A 22612-nucleotide genomic window follows, 5' to 3' on the forward strand; every position below is an offset into this window, starting at 1 on the left:
GAACCACCTAGAACTTTATGGTGGGGTGGTATATAAGAATAAAGTTTATTATTATTATGCCTTAAGAACATAAGAATAGCCTTAATGGGTCAGACTAATGGTCAATCCAGCCCAGTAGCCCGTCTTTACAGTAGCCAATCTGGGTCACTAGTACCTGGCAAAAACCAAATAGTAGCAACATTCCATGCTACCAATCCAGAGGAAGTAGTGGCTTCCATATCTGTCTCAATGGCAGACCATGATCACCTTCCACACAAACTTGCCAGTAGAGGTGAATAATCCACTGGTTCAAGACTCATATGCCTTTTGCACTTGACTAGAGACCAATTTAGTCATCTACATGCAAAACATGCCCACAATCTGTCCTTAACCACGCCCACTTTCTGGTAGGCCCAGTGGACTGGGCACCTGGCTGAAAGTGGTACGGGCTTATTAAATTAGGCACCTAGAAAGCTATTAATTTAAGCCAATTATCAATCCAATCAAGCTTGCTACTGGCACCCATCATGCTTTTTAAATAATTAAGCTAGGCACCTAACTTTGGTGTTAGCAGGTGGCTCTATGGCTCCCTGGCCTCTTTGTTTGTAAAGCGGCAGCGTTCTTTTCTGCAGGTAAAGGGACTCAAGATCAGCCTCCAGACCAGGAGAGCTCACGTGCCCCTCTCTTCGGTTTGTGGGGAGCAAGGGCTCCTCTACTGCCGACGGGTTTTGCGTGTGTGCGTTGTCCTAACCAAGATTTCATTCACTTGGGTGCCTTGTTGCTCTCATCCTTTCCTCAGGTGTAGTTTCAGACTGGGGCAAATCTGCAGTTCAGGGAGAGGCAAAGTTGATGGGCTGAGCAGATTGTGTTGACTGCACTGCAGCTCCTCCATGAATAAAGAGATAGGATTTCCTCGAGTAGGAAGTGGGGAGGTACTTGGGAGCTGGGTTACTGTGGGAAACAGGATGTTGGGCTTGATGGACCTTTGGTCTACCCCAGTATAGCAATTCTTATGTTTTTATGAGGCTGAGCCACCTAGGGTTCTGCTTTCTAGCGCCCCCTCCTCCAGTGTCCAGTGCAGCCGAGTCCCAGAGGAAGAAGGATAAATCGCCGCTGCACTGTAAGAGGGAGGAGCTCTTAGGAGCGGAAAAACTGGATGCCGGCACCAAAATAATAGTCTTGGCAGTCGGAGCAGGACATGCCGACCCCTCCCCCCCAAAAAAAAAAACAGTCGCGGCCGCCACAATAAAGTATTTAAGGCCGTTCTCCCCTCCTTCTTCCTAACGTTCAGACCACAGTAGTCGATCGCCGATCTGCAATTGCTTTACAGTAGGACGCGTGGGAGAGAAGGGGACGAGCACGGGTGACTCCTCCTCCGTTTCCCCCGAAGTGTTTTTGTCCGACGCTCGGGAGGAGTCGGAAGCCTTTCGCTGCTGTGGCTATCGGCGAAGCTTCCTGCGGTCCACTGAGGTGAGAGGGGCGCCGCTTCTTTCGAGCCGGTGCGGCGGCGGCGATGGTGGGTCCTGAGCTCCTCTTTGCAGCTGCCCTGGGGCTGGGCCGGAACGCCGCGCACCCCTACTGCTGAGAGCTCGATTGCCTCTTCCGTCCCCCCCCCCCCCCCTCACCTCTGCCGATGAGGAGGACCGTGCACTGAACCGAGGAGCCACGGGGAAGGAGGATGGCCAACCAGCCCGTGATCCTCAACGTGTACGACATGGTGAGGAAAGCCGCTAAAACTTTAGGGGCCCCGCAGGCAACAGCGCTGCTTACCGGCATCAGGGCACTCGGGTAGCACCACCAGAGTGAGCGAGTGGCATAATAGAGTGTTTTGGTAATTTGAGACGGGAGAGGAGGAGGACAGTATGATAGGTTATTAAATCTGTTTTGTGTGTACGTGTAAAAAGATCAGGATGAGTCCCTGTTCTCTTTTTGAGCTTCTTGACATTGCACTTTCTAGACTTTCGGCTGATGCAACAAGTGAGACGGGGTCCACGGTGATAGTAGAAACAATGGAACGTTATTAAGCTAGTAAGGGAGAGGCTTAAGAGAGAAGAAATAGAGGCAGAGTTGTTCTTTTAGACACTTGAAGGTGAAATCATTTCAATGAAAAACTTCTTGGTAGTACCCTGAAAACCTCTTCTTATAGGGTGTTAAATACAGTATTGGCTGCTTATGATAGAAGACAAAAATGAAAGCAGTCCTTATCTTTGTTTGGCACAGTACTGAGATGTATACGCCGACTACATGACTTTGGACATTCTGTAACGTCCTTTAACATAGGAGCCAGCTCTGTGGGTGCTTGGGCACACCCAAATATTGAGCACCCCCAGTATTGAGCAAACTCTTTGATTGTGCCCAGGGATGGGTAGCTTCCATTGGACTTAAAACTATCAATCATTATGAAAAGTTGGCTCTTCTACATTAAAGTACTATTTGTTTTTAGCTTTCTGTGTAATAAAATATGAAACGGAAAAGATGGTATTACCTTTGTATCAGTCATGGTGTGACTTCATCTGTCCTAGATTTTTTTTTTTTTTTTCCGCTCCCATTCTACTTTTAATATATATGCTGATGGAGCTGCCTTCTCTACTGCTATTCATTCCACTTATCGGTTGGTGTATTGGGCCTGTGTCTTGGGACAACTTCTCACGCTGTAACTTTGTTCCCTGGTGCTCTGATCTCCTATTGTTTACAGTACCATTTGTATGCTGACAGCTCCAGGTCATTCTCCATAGCTGGAATCCAGGTCCAAGTCTCAGCCTGCTTCTATGCTTTTGCATGTATATCCTGCTGCCATTTGAAACTGAATGTGGCATAGACAACTTCTTATTACCTCCCCCCGCCAAACCTGCCTTTCTTCTCTCCATTCTCATTTTCTCTGTTTGTCTCCTCAGCTTTCTGAACACTACCAAAACTCTTATTCACCTTTTCATCACCACTATTTATAATTACAACCTAATTGTATTAATAGTTATACTGATCTACCTGTACCAGCAACCATATTGAATGTCCATGGCAAACTGTCCATTGTAACTTCCTGGGTAACTGACCCAACCTGTTGTAATGTAATCTGACCTTGAACTGAATAGGTAAAGGTGGAATAGAAAACCTGATTAACAGAACACTATACTACTGGGAGCTATGCCTTACAGGTCTTCCACTGAACTCTCTGTGCTCAACCTATTCAATATTCTTCTGTGTGACTTTTATATTCCTTCAGTGTAACTGTAACCCCATAAATCCTCTTCTCAAGTCACTTAATTGGCTTCCTATCTGTTTCTTTATACAGTTCAAACTTCTCTTAGACATACAAGTGAATTTATTGTGCAGCTCCTCGGTATCTCTCCTCTTTATCTCTTCCGGAACTCAGCCATTCTTATCTGTGTCCTTCTCTACCATCAACTCCAGACTCTCTTCCTTGCTGTGCCAGATGCCTGGAATAGACTTCCTGAGTTGGTAATTCATATTTCATTTCTGGCCCTATTTAAATCCGAGCTAAAAGCCCATCTTTTTGAAGCTATTTTTAAGTCTTTTGATGTGCTGTTTAATCATAGCAGACGCGTAATAAATAAAACTCCTCTCTTATTTGTCCTGTTAGTTTGTCTTGAATAAATTGTAAACCCTGTTAAACAGGGAAAATCTCTGTGTTGTATGTACAGTGCTGCATATTCTATTTTTATTTATTTTTCATTTTTATGTATTGCTTTTCCACAGAGGCTCTGAGGCAGTTATCAGTGTAAAATAAATGGCACAAAACATATCGGTAAATTTTAAACCACAACCAAATCAAATAGTAAAAGTAGCAACAAAGAGCCATGCTTTACAATCTTTTTGAAGTGCAGCAGGTTCAGAAATCATTTATAATTCCAAAGAGAGCTGGTTCCACTTTCTGGGGCTGGCAGAGGAAAAGCTGTATTTGTAGTTTAACATCAGTGTAATTATCTGCTGACATTTCAGTAATACTGAACCTTGCAAATGGAAAACATAGATTTGGTGTATGTCAGGTACCACTGTACAAATTAGTAGTACTGTAATAACTTTTCATAATTTGTGTAGTTTTGGTTGTTCCCTATGAAGAAATGATAAACAAAGTTATTGCTCTTCAGCATGGAAAACATATTTCTGAGGGTCTGTTTTACAAAGCCGCAGTAGTGAGCCCCAGCATGGCAAATGTGACAAAGCCTTTTTCAATTCCTATGGACTTCATTGCATTTACCACACTGGGGCTCACTACTGTGGCTTTATAAAAGGGGCCCTGAAACTGATAAAGGAAGTTATTTCTGTTTTTCAAGATTTAAAAACTTACCGTATTTTTCGCTCCATAAGACGCACTTTTTCCATCCCCAGAAAGGGGGTGGAAATAAGGGTACGTTTTAAGGAGCGAAAGTAAAAAAAAAAAAAGTACTTTTTTTTTTTTTGCCATTCCAGTGGTCCAGCGTGCTTTCTGCGCTCCTGCCTTGGTTCCCCTGCTCTCTTGTGGCAGAGGCACAGCGGTGCACGAGGCAGGCCCGCACTTTTTTGTGTGCTTGCTTGGTCCCACACTGCACTCCGAATGGACCGCATCTTCTATAAAAATAGATCTCGGCACGGTTTACAAATTTAGAAAAGAGAATAGTACAATATGAATTTGGAATAGTATGGAGAGGAGCGGAATTTACAACTTTGAAAATAGCCAAGTTTTCAGATGTTTTCAAAATAGTTGGAAAGAGTCCAATTATTCCACAACTCAGTAATTTTGAAAAGTAGAGATTTCCCTAGTTTGCCAATGTAGATAATGTCTTTTGACATTAGAAAGGACAATTTTAATTTTTGAGTAGACTTTGTATAATGTAGTATTGGGTTTCCCCCACTCCCTTCTTATTGAGAGTGGAGGAATAAGTTTCATGAGTTGTTTCTTTATGAGATTCTGGGAGCACATGCCACCTTTAGGCGGTAGAAAAGATTTCAGAAGATTTAGGGAACATATTTGGACTTTTTGTCTCCCAGAGCCTGTAGTATAGCTTTGGCTCTTAGGAGCCTTATACTCTGCTGCATATCTGGGGAGAGGCGAGGGTTGGGGTGGCTGCTGATGGGGGGAGGGTTAGAATGTATTGTTTGGTGATGTCTGGGGACTAAGAAACCATTTCCTGGACGTTGGAGTGTGGTTTTACGGGGGGGGGGGGGGGGATTGGAGATGTAACTCTGTTGGGGGTGTTTCATGTTAGGGGGAGGGAGTGGATTATTTTTTGGGGGGCCTTTAGTAAAAGATAAAAATTTTGATGACTTGGCCTCTATGATATGATGCTGGTTGGTTTTGTGTATGATATGCTGTTGGTTGGATATGTATATTTACTATTGGCATTGTGAATTCATTGCTTGTTTGTCATCAATAAAAAAAATTGTTTGAACTAAATTTTTGAGTAGATCTGGTGATAACCAGATTTTACAGAATTCCAAGACAGGGGAATTAAAGGGGAAAGGATGCCATGCAAGATCTTGAATGTTAAGCAGGTGCTTATTGGAAGCCAATTAAGTTTTTTGCAGAAGCAGAGAGACATGATCAAATTTACTTTTTGCAAAGACCAGCCTGGCTGCAGTATTCTGGATCAATTGAAGTCTTTGAAGGCTTTTCTTGGTCAGGCTTAAATAGACTGAATTACAATAGTCCAGTGGTGTGTCGGCCGTCAGGAGCGAGTTCTCTGTGCTCCTGCCTGGGCCGTGCTGCTTTCTGAATGGCTGCCCAGTTCTCACGAGTCCCGCAAAAACTGATGGCAGCCATACAGAAAGCAGCGCGACCCAGGTAGAGCGCAGAGAGCTCGCTCCTGATGGCAGACTCTATGGACAGCAGCTTGAATCTGACTGTGCTTCGCTTCATACTATAAGTGCTACAAGCGCGCCGAGACCGGGCCCATGCTAGGTACTTCCGGGGGAGGGTAACCCTTTGCCACTGCAGCTGACTGACAGGAAAAGAAGTCGGCAAACACAGCTCCGGAGGCTAATAAATCCCTGACGCTGCACTCTTCTCCAGCGGCCCCTTCCCCTCAGGGCCCATGCTAGGTACCATCGGGGGAGGGCAGCCCTTCAATGCTGCTGCTGACTGAGAGAAGGATGTCGGCAACTGCGATCAATGTTAAATGGCTCCGGGGGGCTAACAAGACACCTCCCTTACCAGTTTGTCTGAAGTCAGTGTATGGACATCAAACGGCCTGAGACTCCTGCTTCTGCAAGGTAACTGTAAGGGAGGCCTCCTGCAGGCACTGTGAATGCCTCGCAGTCCTCAATCTTGATACATCTTCTGGGATTAAAAAAAAGGTACGGGGGGGAGCCCTGCCCGCCCTGTCCTGGCCTACTACTAGACTACCAGAGGGGGGACAGGGTGCAGAGCTTGGCAAGGAGTGTTGGTCTGGGTCCAGAGCCTGGCAGGGAGAATTTGTGTAAAATTTTTTTTTCTTGTTTTCCACCTCTAAATCTAGTGTGCGTCTTATGGTCAGGTGCGTCTTATGGAGCGAAAAATACGGTAATTTTGTTTTGGACTCATTCAGCCTCATTTGTGCAGTAAAGACCCATGACTGAAGTTTTGTTATACATTCAATTATATTCCCAACGAGGTTTGAGATTCGAGTTATCTCAAGGAGAACAAAGATGATATCTGCATACATATATAGTGTTTCATAGGGGGATAAACAGAAAAGCTTCAAAGTTGTCGTGTAGAAATTGAAAAGAATAGGTGATAGAGGTGATACCTGCAGGACTCCGCATGATGACTTCCAAGGGGATGATATAATGCCATTCATACTGACAGTATATGAACGCGATCGTAAGAATTTTGAAAACCATTCCAGGGCTGTGGAATCAATACCTATCTCAGAAAGTTGGTAAATCAAAATATCGTGGTGAACGACGTCAAAAGGCCAATAGATTGCATTGTAGCAGAATTGCAAACTTATTACGCGATTACAATTGCTGAACCTTTGAGATTAATGGGATCAGTAGAGATTTGATACTGAGATAGGTCTGAATCCATATTGGCAAGATAAAAGTATTGAAAATCTCTCCAAATATGATGAAAGCTGAGCAGATATAATAGACTCAAACATTTTAGTCAGGGGAATCTATCTAATGTACCTGGGGCAGTTGGGGGGACAACTAAGTGACTTGCCCAGGGTCACAAGGATCAGCGTAGGTTTGAACCCACAACTCAGGGTTCTGAGGCTATAGCTTTGACCACTTCAATGATCTTGCCTTTGGGTATATATAGAGCAGTGACATAGTTGTCTCCATACCTTTTCCTAAGCACTATTGGCTGGATGTTATGGGAGTGAAGCAGCTTTTAGAATCTCGGTAATGGTGGCTATAGGGTCTTTGAATTGCTCCCCCCATACAGATTGTTTTATTATATCTTACAGCTCCTGGATTAATCAGGTGAGGATGCTAATTTTCTTTAATTTCATCAGATTAGTCAGTCAGAGTAAATTTTGGTTACATAACTTGTTCTCTTCAGGTTCTAGCTCTTCCTCATTCCTCTCATTGATATTAAAAAAAATAAAATAAAAATTGAGAAGATATTTTTTTTTCCTTTCCCTTTTTAAGTTTTATTATATGGATTCTGTGAATTATGATTAAATTCATTTCTTAACATATTAATCAATGAAATTGCTCACACAAATTTATAAGAATCCCCCTCCAATAAATTACTTTAGCAGTATTAAATTAATCTTTGAAATATATGTACCGTATTTTCACGCAAATAACACGCACCCGTGTAAAACGCGCACACGGGTATAGCGCGCAGAAATCACGATGATATGTACAAAAACTTTTGTATACCGCGCTCACGGGTATACCGCGCATGATGCCCGACGCTCCTTTCGCCCGCCCTGACTTTCCGTGCGCTGTCCCGACTCTCCGTTCACCCCCCCTGACTTCCGTGCACTGCCCTGACTTTCCGTGCGCTGTCCCGACTCTCCGTTCACCCCCCCTGACTTTCCGTGCACTGTCCCCCCTTGAAGTCCTGTCCCCCCTTGAAGGTCTGTCCCCATCCTGAAAGCCTGATGCCCCCCCCCGACGTCCGATACATCCCCCCCCCCCCGGCAGGACCACTCGCACCCCCACCCCGAAGGACCGCCGACTCCCCAACAATATCGGGCCAGGAGGGAGCCCAAACCCTCCTGGCCACGGCGACCCCCTAACCCCACCCCGCACTACATTACGGGCAGGAGGGATCCCAGGCCCTCCTGCCCTCGACGCAAACCCCCTCCCCCCAACGACCGCCCCCCCCCCAAGAATCTCCGCCCGTCCCCCAGCCGACCCGCGACCCCCCTGGCCGACTCCCACGACACCCCCACCCGCCTTCCCCGTACCTTTGTGTAGTTGGGCCAGAAGGGAGCCCAAACCCTCCTGGCCACGGCGACCCCCTAACCCCACCCCGCACTACATTACGGGCAGGAGGGATCCCAGGCCCTCCTGCCCTCGACGCAAACCCCCCTCCCCCCCCCAACGACCGCCCCCCCCAAGAACCTCCGACCGCCCCCCCAGCCGACCCGCGACCCCCCTGGCCGACCCCCACGACCCCCCCACCCCCCTTCCCCGTACCTTTGGTAGTTGGCCGGACAGACGGGAGCCAAACCCGCCTGTCCGGCAGGCAGCCAACGAAGGAATGAGGCCGGATTGGCCCATCTGTCCTAAAGCTCCGCCTACTGGTGGGGCCTAAGGCGCGTGGGCCAATCAGAATAGGCCCTGGAGCCTTAGGTCCCACCATGTGCCTCAGGCCGCGCCCCCAGGTGGGACCTAAGGCTCCAGGGCCTATTCTGATTGGCCCACGCGCCTTAGGCCCCACCAGTAGGCGGAGCTTTAGGACGGATGGGCCAATCCGGCCTCATTCCTTCGTTGGCTGCCTGCCGGACAGGCGGGTTTGGCTCCCGTCTGTCCGGCCAACTACCAAAGGTACGGGGAAGGGGGGTGGGGGGTCGTGGGGGTCGCCAGGGGGGTCGCGGGTCGGCTGGGGGGGCGGTCGGAGGTTCTTGGGGGGGGGCGGTCGTTGGGGGGAGGGGTGTTTGCGTCGAGGGCAGGAGGGCCTGGGATCTCTCCTGCCCGTAATGTAGTGCGGGGTGGGGTTAGGGGGTCGCCGTGGCCAGGAGGGTTTGGGCTCCCTTCTGGCCCAATATTGTCGGGAAGTCGGCGGTCCTTCGGGGTGGGGGTGCGAGTGGTCCTGCCGGGGGGGGGGGTGTATCGGACGTCGGGGAGTCGGCCGGGCAAGAGGGCTTGGGCTCCCTCTTGCTCCGATCGTGGATGCGGGTGCGAGTGGGAGCGCGTGCGAGCGGTCGTTCGGGGTGGGGGTGCGAGTGGTCCTGCCGGGGGGGGGATGTATCGGACGTCGGGGAGTCGGCCGGGCAAGAGGGCTTGGGCTCCCTCTTGCTCCGATCGTGGATGCGGGTGCGGGTGGGAGCGCGTGCGAGCGGTCGTTCGGGGTGGGGGTGCGAGCGGTCCTGCTGGGGGGGTGAATCGGGCGTCGGGCGGGGTGGGAACTATGTTTAAAAACTTTTGTATACCGCGCTCACGCATATAACGCGCGAGGGGTATGCGCGGTAGGTAAAAACGCGTATAACGCGCGCATTATATGCGTGAAAATACGGGTACATACCCAAGGACCCCTCCACTAGAATATGTATTGCCTAAAAGCAATTTAATTTAAATATAACGCTCCAAATTAATATGGATACCAATATGTCTTTAATTTTATTTCTGTCTTCTATCTTCCCCACTAATCATATGCCCGAAACTGAAATTAAATTTATAGGCATGCCTCCATGTTAACCAGACTCCTCAAATTAAGAATGAAGTAGTGTTGATGGCTAGGGGGTTTTACAGGTTCCGTTGCCTTTTTGTTTAAATACAGGAGGGCACCCATATCCACGAATTCTGTATCTGCTGTTTTACCAGGGGCCCTCTTGTATTCTACCCTACCGTGCTCACAGCGCCCCAACCATCCCCAGGGTACCTGCTCAAATCTTCATCGGCAGCAAGCAACATCTCCTGTCTGCTGCTTGCGCCAGCCTGATGTTGGCAAGTGATTCTAATGTAAGAAAATATACCCATTTTTCCTCTGTATATCTTAATTTGGGTGTCAGAAGCTGCATGGATTCTTTGAGCTTTTACAAGTTTTCATTATGAGCTTTTTGAAATTTTGAATCTGTGTTCATATAATGTTTCCAAATAGTCACTCTGTAAACCATACTTAGAGTTACCACTGCTGAAAGAGTTTACAGATTATATTAAGTTGTATTACACCACAGGGTGGATTTATCTCATTGAAGCCTTCTAACAAACAGGTTGTTAATGGTTTAATGGTGTACTGAGCAACTAAGGGCTCCTTTTACGAAGGCACGTTGGGGCCTTAACGTGCGGAATAGCATGCGCGCTAGCCACTACCGCCTCCTCTTGAGCAGGCGATGATTTTTCGGCTAGTGCGCACTAAAAACACTAGCACACCTTCGTAAAAGGAGCCCTAAGAGCACAATCTAGGTTGAGCATTCTATTCTTAGGGAGTAGAGGGTAAAACTGATCCTAGAGAGAAAATTGAGTAGGTTTTGACGTAGACTTCAGACATACTTTTATTTTAAAAATTTCCCATAATCTATTTTTTTTTTTTACAGATGATTCCAAGCTTTAAACTTGTGAAAAGTAGCACCTTTAACATGACTTTCATAAACATTTCTCATTCAGCTTTCTTAAAAATACAAATAGCCACTTACCTTTATGGTAACAGCACCGAAAATTCTGATTTATAGAAGAGATCAGGGAACAGGAAGGAAGGCATGCTTCCAGTAACTGAATCTGGTCTGGAGAGAGATGCTGAACTATTCCTAAACCTCCCCCTTTCTTGTCTTTCCTGGACAAAAGACAAGAATTTAAAACCCATATGAGATACTTCATTTAAAACAGGGTCATCTTCTGATTTCAGCCGTAATATACAGGGGCACTCCTCCACTGATTTGATGACACAACCCAGGGCACATGTGTCAGGCTCGTGAAGGCTGAATGGAAAATAACCAAGGCTTGAAGGCAGTAGGGATGATGGATGACCGAGGTTGGTGGAAAGGAGGGGGAGGGGCAGTTTTACAGGTGTGTTTCGAATCGGAAACTGCCCTCCCCTCACCTCCTACAGTCTATAATACTTATGTATATATTTTTATTTTAAGTTAAGAGTATTTTAGTTCATCATCTTTAGAGATACCAGCTTGTAAAATTAGGGATAGTATGTATAAATACTAGAAAGCTTTTTTTCTCTGATGTAAAGTTTGTTTGATACAGAAAATGTAGTTTCCAATACCACGTGATGTTCTATCTACCTCTATGCAATTAGCACAGTATTTTAGAGAAGAAATCTGTACTGTAAGATCCCGGTTTGATAAACACACTAAAGAGTTCATACCATTGTTTCTCCACGAGTATAGTGCAGTGCCAGCTGATTTGATCTGGAGTAGTTTTAGGTCAGTTCAGTGGCTAGAGAAATCATCTAATTTAATGAAATTCTATGGCTCAAACTGTCAATTAGATCCTTGGCCAACACGGATCATGAAAACTAGAACTAGAATATTTGAATGGGACATTACCACTTCCTTATCTCTGTGCTTTTCTAGACTCTCTTTAGGTGCTACTATTCTTACTCCTATAATAAAAAGAATCCCATACAGTAATGGGAGCTGCCCTTGAGCATCCGCCCCCCACCGAGAGCAGTGCGGCCCGGCACTAGATTGTTCTATCTCTGTGCATCTTCTGCCTGAAAGCTATGAGTCGGGGCTGCAGCTAGAAAGCCTGAGCTGATATCTGTCCCGTTTGGACTTTTGCTGTTGGGATTATTTAAAATATGCTGAAGCAATAGAGCTGCTTCAGGAAATTGGACTTCTGCCAGGCTTATTTGATTTTGGTTTTCAATTTTTTTCTTCCAGTTTATGAATTATTTTAAATTTTATTCCATTGTTTTTACCCCTATTCTTTTTTTTAACTGAATTCTATTGTGTAAAGGTTCCTCCCTTAAATTCCTTTTTACATATTCCTTTAATTCATTTAGATATCATTTACATAGATGGTGCTCCTATCTGTAAAGTTAGGAATTTCTATGAAATATTCTACATGCTTCTCTCCTCTCCACCCCTTCCTCTGTAATGTCGCCTAGAGCTTGTATAGGTATGTGCGATGCACAAATGGAAGAAATAAAATAACTTCACTTGAAGCCCAAATGATGAAGTTACAACTGTCTTATTTTGGTCACATCGTCAAAAGAGAAAGATCATTGGAGAAGGGCATCATGTTTGGGAAGATCAAAGGAATCAGGTGAAGAGGGTGACCTGTAATCAGAAGGCTGGACTCGTTGAAAACAACAATGGGGATAACTGGAGGACCTTTCCGGACTAGCACAAAACCGATTTCTTTTTAGATCTGTAATTCGTCAAGTCGCTAAGACTCGAACACGAGTTGATGGCACCTGAACACAGCAATAACTAATTAATAAACTAGTGGCCTCAATTCTCTTTTGGCTTACGTAATTCTTGGCGTGTTTGGTAAACTACTCAATTGGCAGATTAACTTGCAAAAATTTTATATTTGCCTAATTGTCAGTTGGGATTTCTTATTAACTTTAGTATAGAGAGGATGTCATATGTTTGGTTTCAGAGGTCAGACTTCTGATGAGTTGGGGGCAGAAAGTTCTTGTCGTGCAGTTCGTCCTCTCAAGCACTTTTGACATGGTGGATCACAATGTGCTGCTGAGTATTCCAAATTCTATCGGTTTGGCGGATAATGTTCTGGATTAGTTTAAGGGCTTTCTAACAAAGAGATCTATATTGTTAAGATGAAGGGAATTGAGCTGCTGGTTGCAGTGTCCCACAGGGGTTACCTTCATTTCCTATTATTTTAAGTTTTCATATTTTCATTGGGATTTCAGTTAGAAAAAGCTAGTTTTCAAATATTTGCATATGTGGATGATATTACTGTTCCAATTCTGACATTTGCTGACATGACAGAAATCATTGAAAATAGGGGGTGTATCTTTCTAATCTCAGTTTGCATGATTCCGTATTGTCTTAAGATTGTGATAAGACTTGGAAGTTCCTTTAAAACAAGTTCAAAAAGAAGATTTATTGGAAATTTCAGATAAAGAGAGAGCCGAACCTTCTACACGTGGCATTACTGCCAGATAAAAACTGGATATTGAAGCTATTCTTCAAAAGTAGACATAAAGAATTTTGGGGCCTAAAAGTCCAGATATTTCTTGATGTATCGCGAGATACTCAAAGACGAAGACGTCAATTTTTGTTGTTAAAACCAGGTGTTATTCTTGGAGGGGTTTTCTATCTAAGATATCCCTGTAAATGCATAATTAGGTATCAATCCACAAAATATGTATTATTTGAACCATCCCACCTGACTGCATTTTTATCTGTGAAGTGCCTTGAGGGAGTTAAAAGGAGAGCTCAAAGATTTAAACTCTCTTGAACACAGTGCTAGTTGCATTTATTCTTCAAAGGTATTCTAATTTGATTTAGTATTTCCTTTAAATCTGCTCTGTTGAAAACTTGGATTAAAAAATTGAGAACTTGAGAATGTTTAGTTAACAAGATTTTTTCTTTTTACTTCCTATTCGTTGACTAACTAAATCTGTACAAGTTTCATGCTTGAGATGTATAATTAAAAATTGATTAAAAAAAAAAAGAAGATTGTGATAAGACTAAGGGCTCCTTTTACTAAGGTGCGCTAGCGGTTTTAGCATGCGCACTAAATGCGAACACCCCCATAGAGCTTGCATTAGTATTTTTCATTTAGTGCATGGTTTGCGTGCGCTAAAAACGCTAGTGCACCTTAGTAAAAGGAGCCCTAAGTTTGTTTTCATTGGGACTAAGAAAATGATTACTTATGAAACCTTTCAATGTGAACAATATGATTTATAAGTTAAGAATACTTGCTGAAATCTTGGGTATTATTTTGGATCAGAACCTATCATATGGAAACAAGGCGAATCTTCTTATTAAAATCTGTTTTTGGATTATGTATAACCATAGAGTTCAGAAGTATTTTCATTTGGAAAAGTTTTGTATGGTTGTTCAGACATTATTGCTGTCATAATTGGATTATTGTAACATTGTTTATCTGGGATGCTCTAAACATCTACTAAGAAAGCTACAAACTATACAGAATTTGTTCATTTAACAAGTATGATAAGGGTATCCTGTCAGGTGCATCCTGTCAAGTTCTTCTATCTCACTTCGTAAGTCAAGTCCAATCATTGCAGGATCCTTAATAGCTTCTAGTTACAGAGACAATATCGCATGTTCAAAAATTATCCATACTGGCTGATGCATCAGGCCGCCTTCCTAGCACATTATACCATCATTTGCTTTACTATAACTGCTTGATTATAGAAGCTTGGAAGAGCAATGCCTTCATTGTCCTGGGGTTTCTTTGAGTTCTCAATTCAATTTGGGGGGGCGTTCACTTCCATATAGATTACATTATCATTGAATTGATTTTCTTGTAGACTGTCTTGCTGAAAACTAGAGGCAGAATTCCTTTGTAGTTAGGAGGGTATATACGCTAATATAAACCTAGATTTTTGGACCCAAAAATGGCCCATAAATGAGGGTCTCGTTTTATACTCCAGTCTTCTCCCTCTTGAATCCATCACAGAGCTCTCCCCGGGCCTATCTTAAGCCCTTCTGGTCCAGTGGTATGCTGGGGCAAAAGCAATCCTCCAATTTTCTTACCCCATGCAGTCTCAGACCTCAAAATAACTGACACAAATTCCCACAGTGTTGCTATGTTATTTACTGCCTTTTAGTGAAGAGATTCACCCAGAGCAGTTGCAATACACTGAATAGTAATCAAGTACTTTCTAAATATTTCCCCCATCTGTCCCTACAGGCTCACAATCTTAACTGTGGTACCTGGAGCAATGGAGGAATTGTGATTTGCTCAGTCACATGTGGCAGGTGGGGATTGAACTCAAACTTCAGGGTGCTAAGGCAGCGGCTTTAACCACTAGGCCACTTGTTCCCATAGTAACCTTGCAAGACTGAGTTTGGTTTATATTCAAGTCAGCCTTTTTTTTTTTTTTTTTTTTTTTTTGGGGGGGGGGGAAGGTTTATGTTCAAGTTTATATGGTAATCATGTGAAAAATTTCAGTCCTACCCCTCCGGTAAAATTATGTTATGATCTTATCTTGATTTTAGAAAATTATTGAAGACCCAACAACTATTTGAAAAATTTGTATCTTAACTGGTTTTCTCTTTTTAAAATTCTATGCTGCTTTTATGTAATGTATCACCTTTTAAATTGCATTTTTTTTTTTTTTTAAATATGTTTATTAAAGGATCAATGCATACGAGAAAATACAAATTATGACCATACAGGAAGGGCATCATGTACAATAATCAAGGGTGCAGGTAAAGAATAAACAATCATAGATAAATCCACAGCATATCATCCCCCATGCAGATCCAATTTTTGAATGAAACACTCCCCTCCACCCCCTCCCCCCCACCACATGCACCCATGATCTCTAACCAGCCCTAAAAGGAACTCCAGTAATTCAAATAGGTCCTAGCTTTCCAGCTCGCAGTCCCCCGGCGGTGCTGCCGCTCCCACCCAGCCATCAGAGACATATTAGCCCGCCACTGTTGCACTGTTGGCCGCGTGGTACCAATCCAGTGGCAAAGAATTAGTTTCTTTGTGATTCCTAAGGCTACTAAAAGAAAGCGCCTTCCAGGATCGCTAACACCCGCTTCCACCAGGGGACCTGTGACACCCAACAGCAACGTCTTATAAGACCAGTCTATAGATAATCCTATAACGTTCTCCAGTTCCCGAAGCACAAAAATCCACAGGGGCCCTACATGTGAACACTCCAAAAAGTGATGTACCAAGGTATCCCGACGGGCCGGACAACGGGGGCAGCAGTCATCGGGCCATAACCCCATCGTTCGTCCCTTACTTCTCGTTAAATAAGATTGGTGCAGAATATGCAGGTGTACTTCCCGCAAACTCACATTAGGGGAGGCTGAGGTGCATTCCTGAAAACACAAAACTAATTCAGCAGCAGTGACCTGCTCTCCCAAAGCCGAAGTCCAATCCGTTGCCATATCATCAAGAAACCTGTCAGATCGTCTTTCCCTCCCCACTTTATACCACTCCGATAGCGTATTAAATTCCAATGGGGCGGACAAAAACTGTTGAGCCAAGGAACTGAAAGTGGGCAAGCTGCCCTCCGGCGAACGGAGCGCCAAACAATAGCTACGCATCTGCAGGTATGCAAACATAGACCCTGCGGTCCAGCCCCAGCGGTCCCGACATGCCAGAAAAGAGGGGACCGATCCCGACCCCACCTCAACAACCTGCCCCACAAAGCGGCACCCAGACGTCCGAACTGAGGCAAAAAATGCATGTAACGAACCAGCAGGAAACTTAGGGTTACCCACCAATTCCGTAAAAGGCGAAGGACCCATCGCGCCCCCCCAAGGAAGACCGCCACTAGCACCAGGCCATTCGTAAGGGTCGAAGCATAGAAGGGCAGGGTCCCGCCCCTTGCCACAGGAGGTTAAAAACTGACACCGGAGCTGACAAAAGGTACCAGAATCCAACCGGGGCGAACCTGGCCACTCCTGTATATAATTCATGCACCCATCTCAACAAAGCAGCAACATTATAAAGATGCAAATTGGGCAAGTTCACACCTCCATGCTCGCGCCCCCTAATTAGTTTGTTATAGCCAATTTTCACCCGGCGAGAGCGCCATATAAAGGATGAAACAACCCCCCCTATAAGCCTGCACATCTTTCTGTTTGATCCAAATGGGCACCATTTGTAGTGGATACAAGAGCTTCGGCAAGAGGACCATTTTAATAAGGGCAACGCGTCCCAGGAGCGAAAGGGGAAACTCCATCCACTTCTTACACAGAGCTCGGACTGCATCCAATTTATCAAGTACATTCTTCCGATAGACCACCCCCGGATCTGCATGCAGATATATTCCCAAATATTTGAGCGTACCCTTAGACCATTGCAGCGGAAAGGAAGGATCATGCCATAGAGTACACGGGGGGCGGACCCCAGGGCCTCTGACTTATCAAAGTTAATTAGCAACCCGGAAAAGGCTCCAAATCTCTGTATAAGATCTATTAATCGAGGAACCCCCTCTTCAGCATCTCCCAGAAAGATGAGCATGTCATCCGCAAACAAATTAATTTTAAATTCCTGGGAACCCAACCAAATACCACGCAAGTCGGTGCTCTGACGGAGCTTAGCCGCAAGAGGCTCTAGAGCCAAGACAAAAAGCATCGGGGAGAGGGGACAGCCCTGGCGCGTCCCCCTCTCGAGTTCAAAAGAAGAGGTAAGCTCCCCGTTAATCAGGATTTGGGCCGTAGGATGAGCGTATAATGATCGAATCCCAGTCAGAAAGCTCCCCATAATGCCGAACTGAGGAAGAACCCAAAAAAGATAATCCTATAACACTTTATCGAACGCTTTTTCCGCGTCTAAACTAACTATAAGAGCGTTCTGCTGTCCTGGGTGTTGCCCAACAAGTCCAGGATTCTGAAGCACCGAAAGCGCCCTCAGCACATTAGCAGATGAATAGTGGCCCGGCACAAAACCTGCCTGGTCCGAATGAATTAAATTGGGCAAAACCCGACCCAGGCGAGCCGCCATAATAGCAGCAAACAACTTGATATCTTGATTGAGCAGAGAAATAGGTCTATAGGATCCCAGCTGATCTTCCGCTCGACCTGGTTTCGGTAGAACCACAATATTGGCGTGAGTTAGTCTATGCGGAGGCAATTCACCTCTACTAAGGGTCCCACATAGGGCTTGAAATGGGCCCACCACACGTACCCCCAACAACTTATAATATTCAGAACCCAGTCCGTCAGGCCCAGGGGCTTTAGCCAATTTTAAGGCTCGAATAGCTTGTTGAATTTCCAACCCTCGCACCGGGGCATTTAACACCTCCCATTGCTCATGTCCCAAGGACGGAAGCTGTAGGTCTTGAAAGAAAGTCGTCCTCTGTCCTGTGTCACAGGTCCCCTTATCATATAGCGCCCTATAGTAGTTAACAAAACTCTGCTGTATCCCAGCTTGGGCAGTTACCTCTCTACCTACTCCACTCCTTTTCAACATATTCATAGGGGATCTGACTCAAGGGCTTCAAGGTAAAATAACACTATTCGCCGATGACGCCAAACTATGTAATATAGTAAGTGAATGCAGTTTACAGAATTATATGGTGCAGGACCTGCTTACATTGGAAAGTTGGTCTTCAACCTGGCAGCTAGGCTTCAAAGCTAAGAAATGTAAGGTCATGCACCTCGGAAGCGGAAATCCATGCAGGACGTACTTCTTGAACGGAGAAACTTTAACTAGGACTTCAGCAGAACGAGATTTAGGAGTAATCATCAGTGCAGACATGAAAACTGCCAATCAAGTGGAGAAGGCTTCATCTAAGGCAAAGCAGATATTGGGTTGTATCAATAGAAGTTTCGTCAGCCGAAAGCCTGAAGTCATAATGCCGTTGTACAGGGCCATGGTGAGACCTCATCTGGAGTACTGTGTGCAATTCTGGAGGCCACATTACAGTAAAGATGTGCGCAGAATTGAATCAGTTCAACGGACGGCCACCAGGATGATCTCGGAGCTCAAGGGTCTCTCGTACAAAGAGAGACTGAACAAATTGCAGCTCTACACTCTTGAGGAACGTAGGGAGAGGGGAGACATGATCGAAACATTTAAGTACCTCACGGGACGATGATATTTTCTTTCTCAAGGGACCCTCGGCCACAAGAGGGCACCCGCTCAAACTCAGGGGCGGAAAATTTCATGGCGACACCAGAAAGTATTTCTTCACAGAGAGAGTGGTTGATCATTGGAACAAGCTTCCAGTGCAGGTGATCGAGGCAGACAGCGTGCCAGACTTTAAGAATAAATGGGATACCCATGTGGGATCCCTACGAGGGTCAAGATAAGGAAATTGGGTCATTAGGGCATAGACAGGGGGTGGGTAAGCAGAGTGGGCAGACTTGATGGGCTGTAGCCCTTTTCTGCCGTCATCTTCTATGTTTCTATGTTTACCATCAGGCGCCCGAATCCTTGAAATAATGCGCTTCGGAGCCCTTGAGGTAACCAAAGATGCAAGCAGTTTCCCCGCTTTGTTACCCCAGCGATGGAGGCGATATTTATACAATCTGATATCTCTAAGGGCTCTTTCTGCCAATAAATCATTAATTTGCCTATGTAGGTCAAAATATTGAGATCGAACTGTCGTGACACCCGGAGCATGTAAACTCCCACGCAGCGCGGCCAAGCATTGTGTCAAGTCCAACAGTGTCTTATCTTGGGCTCTGCGCTTGCGGGTAGTATATTCAATAATTTTGCCACGCAAGACCGCCTTGCTTGCCTCCCAAAATACCACCTCTGATACATCAGAAGCAGGGTTTTTGTTCACAAAGAAATCCCATTGTTGTTCCAGAAAGTCCTTAAACTCATCATCTTCGTATAACGTGGGATTCATACGCCAACCAGTAGTCGACCCCTGGGACCCCGGCCTATCAATGAGCTCCAGCCAAACCAAGTGGTGATCTGACAAAACACCATCTTCAATCACCACTCGTGGAATACCCGCCAGCAGAGAAGGAGCCACCAGCAGGTATTCCAAGCGACTATGAACATCATGCACTTGAGAGTGAAAAGTGAAGTCAGATTCAGTGGGATGCAGTGTGCGCCAGACATCAATCAGACCCAGTTGGTGTAGCACAAAGTTCACCCCTTTGTGATCGCCTCCTTTCAATCGAGGCTTAGGTGGCTTGCAATCAACAAGTGGGTCTGCAGTGATGTTAAAGTCCCCACCTAGTACCAATTGGTATTCAGAAAAAGGCGTCAAAGCCGCTACTAATACAGAAAAAAATCTATGAGAGTATACATTAGGTGCATAAAGAGAACAAAACACATATTTCTTCCCCAAGAAAACTCCTGCCCAGATCACATATCGCCCCTCAGGGTCCTGTATCACCTTGTGCATAGTACAAGGATGCTTTTTATGAAAGAGGAGAGCAACACCCCGCTGTCTGGAGTTATATGAAGCAAAAGCTACTTCCCCTACCCAATCCCTCTTCAGTTTAACATGTTCCGTCACGCTGAGGTGAGTCTCCTGAAGCATTAAAACATCTACTTTTAATTTCTTACAGTATTGAAGTAATTTGCTGCGCTTCACTGGGGAGTGCAAGCCATCAATGTTGAAACTGGCAATCTTAACAGAACTCACAATAGCAGTTGGTAAAAATTAAGTCCCCCCAGAGACAACAGGTCTGTGGGGCAGCAGCGCCGGCCTCCCAGCCAAACCAGCACGCCACCCACTGAATTATCATTACATTACTGATCAGAGACCCTAGGTGCATCCCATCCCCCACCCTGCCCCACCAAAACCCCCCTCCCACCCCAATCCCAACTTCTCTCATCCCCTCAACCCTGCCCCCAGGTCCCCCACGCATCTCAACCATTCTCACACCAAACAATCCCCACACACACATCCAGAACCCCAGCACTACCTCCATTCCCCTCTCCCTTCTCACACGAACACTCTCGTCCTCCCATCCACCACCCAGCCCCCCGACTGAAAACTAAAGTGAGAACCCCCACAAAACTCTAGAGGGCTAAAACATCCAGGTATATGGAAAACACATCAAAACAGTGCAAAGAGAGCTGCATAAACAACCAACTGGCAAATCTCTCAAACAGGCACTCAACATAATCTCAAACCAAGTGTCCAGAGGCCAAAAGTCCTTGCAGTGCAGGTCCCCGACTCCCGATGGGCATCAAAGCGGTATGGCTTCCAATAGCTCAAGGAGACCGTATAGACTGGAGTCATGCCACGCAATCGGGACACACAGGCAGCAGCAAAACATAGGTCCCCAGCATCAGTGATCAGGACAAAGTCAGCACCACAATGTCGGATGACCAAAACGACTTGATAGAAGAAACACCACCAGAAATCACACGACAGAGGCCCATCAGCACTCCTGAGGTGCCGGCAGCTTCTCGAGGAACTTTTTCAGCTCATCCGCCGTGCTCATAGTGAAAGTCCGATTTTCATGAGTTAGTCTCACCTTAGCGGGGTAAAGAAATGCAAATCTTATTCCCCTTGTGACCAACTGCGAGCAATACGGCGTAAGGGCCCTGCGCTGCTCCGCAACTTTGGTGGAGAAATCTTGAAATAGCATAATCTTAGCCCCTTCATAGGACAGAGATCTATTTTTCTTGAACAGGTCTAACAGGTGCGCTTTGATTGCATAATTATGGAATCTGGCCAGCACCGGCCTCGGACGGCCCGGTCCGTCTCCATCGCGACGTTGACCAACACGATGGACCCGCTCTACCACCACCGGGCCAGCCTGCTCCGCCAGGCCCAGTTCTTTCGGCAGCAATCTTTCCACCACGTGGAGAAGCTCAGAATCTTTAACTGACTCCGGGAGCCCTATCAGACGGAGATTCTTTCTGCGGGCCCTGTTCTCCTGGTCCTCCACTCTCTCGAGCAGTTGGCATACTCGGGTCTCCAAGGAGTCAAGCCTGCCATCTGCGACCACCGCTCTGTTTTCTTGTGCCGAGACCCGTTCCTCCACCTGCTGGATCTGCGTCGCATGGCCAGCCAGCACATCTTTGATTTCCTCCATGGACGCATGCAGCTTGGCCAATTGATCGTCTAATAGCTGAGAGAGGTTCCGAATGGATACCTGGAGCACCTCATCCGAGGTGCGGTCCGCTGGCGCCTCCGTTTGCGTCCCCGCCATTTTAAGAACCGGTGCCACGCTGTTTCTTGGGGCCTTCAGGGCTCGAGTCGGCATCCCCCGCGCCGCCACCGTGAGTCACGCGCCAGACGCTCCACCGCTCAGCGGGAGCGATCCCGGAATTGCAGGAGCCGAAATATGCACAAATTTACCGGTGGCGGCATGCGCTAGGGGAGCCGAATGGTGCAGGAAGGACGGAGCTCCGCGTTCAGGCGTCTGATCAGGTGCCGGCCATCACGTGACCCCAAATTGCATTTTTATTGTATGATCGGTTCTTATTTGTTGTAAACTGTTTAGAACCATTCTTTTAAATTGTACTTTCCTTTTAAATCATATTCTCTACTGTAGGATCAGTTCCTATTTTATTGTATTTTCCTTTTAAATTTTACTCTTCACTATATGACTAGTTATTATTTGTTGTAAACCGTCTAGAACCATTTTTGGTTAGGCGGTATATAAAAAAACCCCCAAATAATTATTATCATTCATATTTAAGCACAGGAGACGCCTCCTAGTAATTTGGTCCTTTTTCTTTTGGGACTTCAGAGATAAGTGCCCTGTTATAAAACCAGGTACTAGAACTCGTAGGACTGAGCTAAGCAGGGTCAGCACTTAGACATCTGATAAATAACTACAGTCCCTTTGCTCTCATTGCAGCTGTTCCAGGTCTTTTGCTAGTTAAAACATGGCTAAGAAAGTTATTTATAAAATTTTGCTAATGGACTAATGAAGAATATTGGTGAAGAAATCTTTCCATAGAAAAATTTTGTTTGGAAAACTTCACCTCTGGTGGTCCGAGAATATGTTAGTTTAAATGTTTATGGCTATGCAAT

General features: G+C 45.6%; 1 protein-coding gene across 2 annotated transcripts in view; it reads left to right on the top strand.

Annotated features, from left to right (window-relative positions):
• The first annotated feature begins 1186 nt into the window (after positions 1-1186).
• The window catches only part of DESI2 (desumoylating isopeptidase 2), a 126405-nt gene continuing 104979 nt past the window's right edge, over positions 1187-22612 (top strand). Inside the window, exon 1 of one of the 2 annotated variants that reach the window (XM_033936493.1) lies at positions 1187-1696. In XM_033936493.1, the coding sequence (XP_033792384.1) occupies positions 1658-1696 (39 nt within the window). In that variant the 5' untranslated portion in view covers positions 1187-1657. Of the gene's footprint in view, positions 1697-14923; positions 14943-22612 lie in introns of those variants that run through there. The other variant, XM_033936494.1, reaches the window with a different exon arrangement.

Source organism: Geotrypetes seraphini, chromosome 3 (assembly GCF_902459505.1).
Source record: "Geotrypetes seraphini chromosome 3, aGeoSer1.1, whole genome shotgun sequence".
NCBI lineage: Eukaryota > Metazoa > Chordata > Amphibia > Gymnophiona > Dermophiidae > Geotrypetes > Geotrypetes seraphini.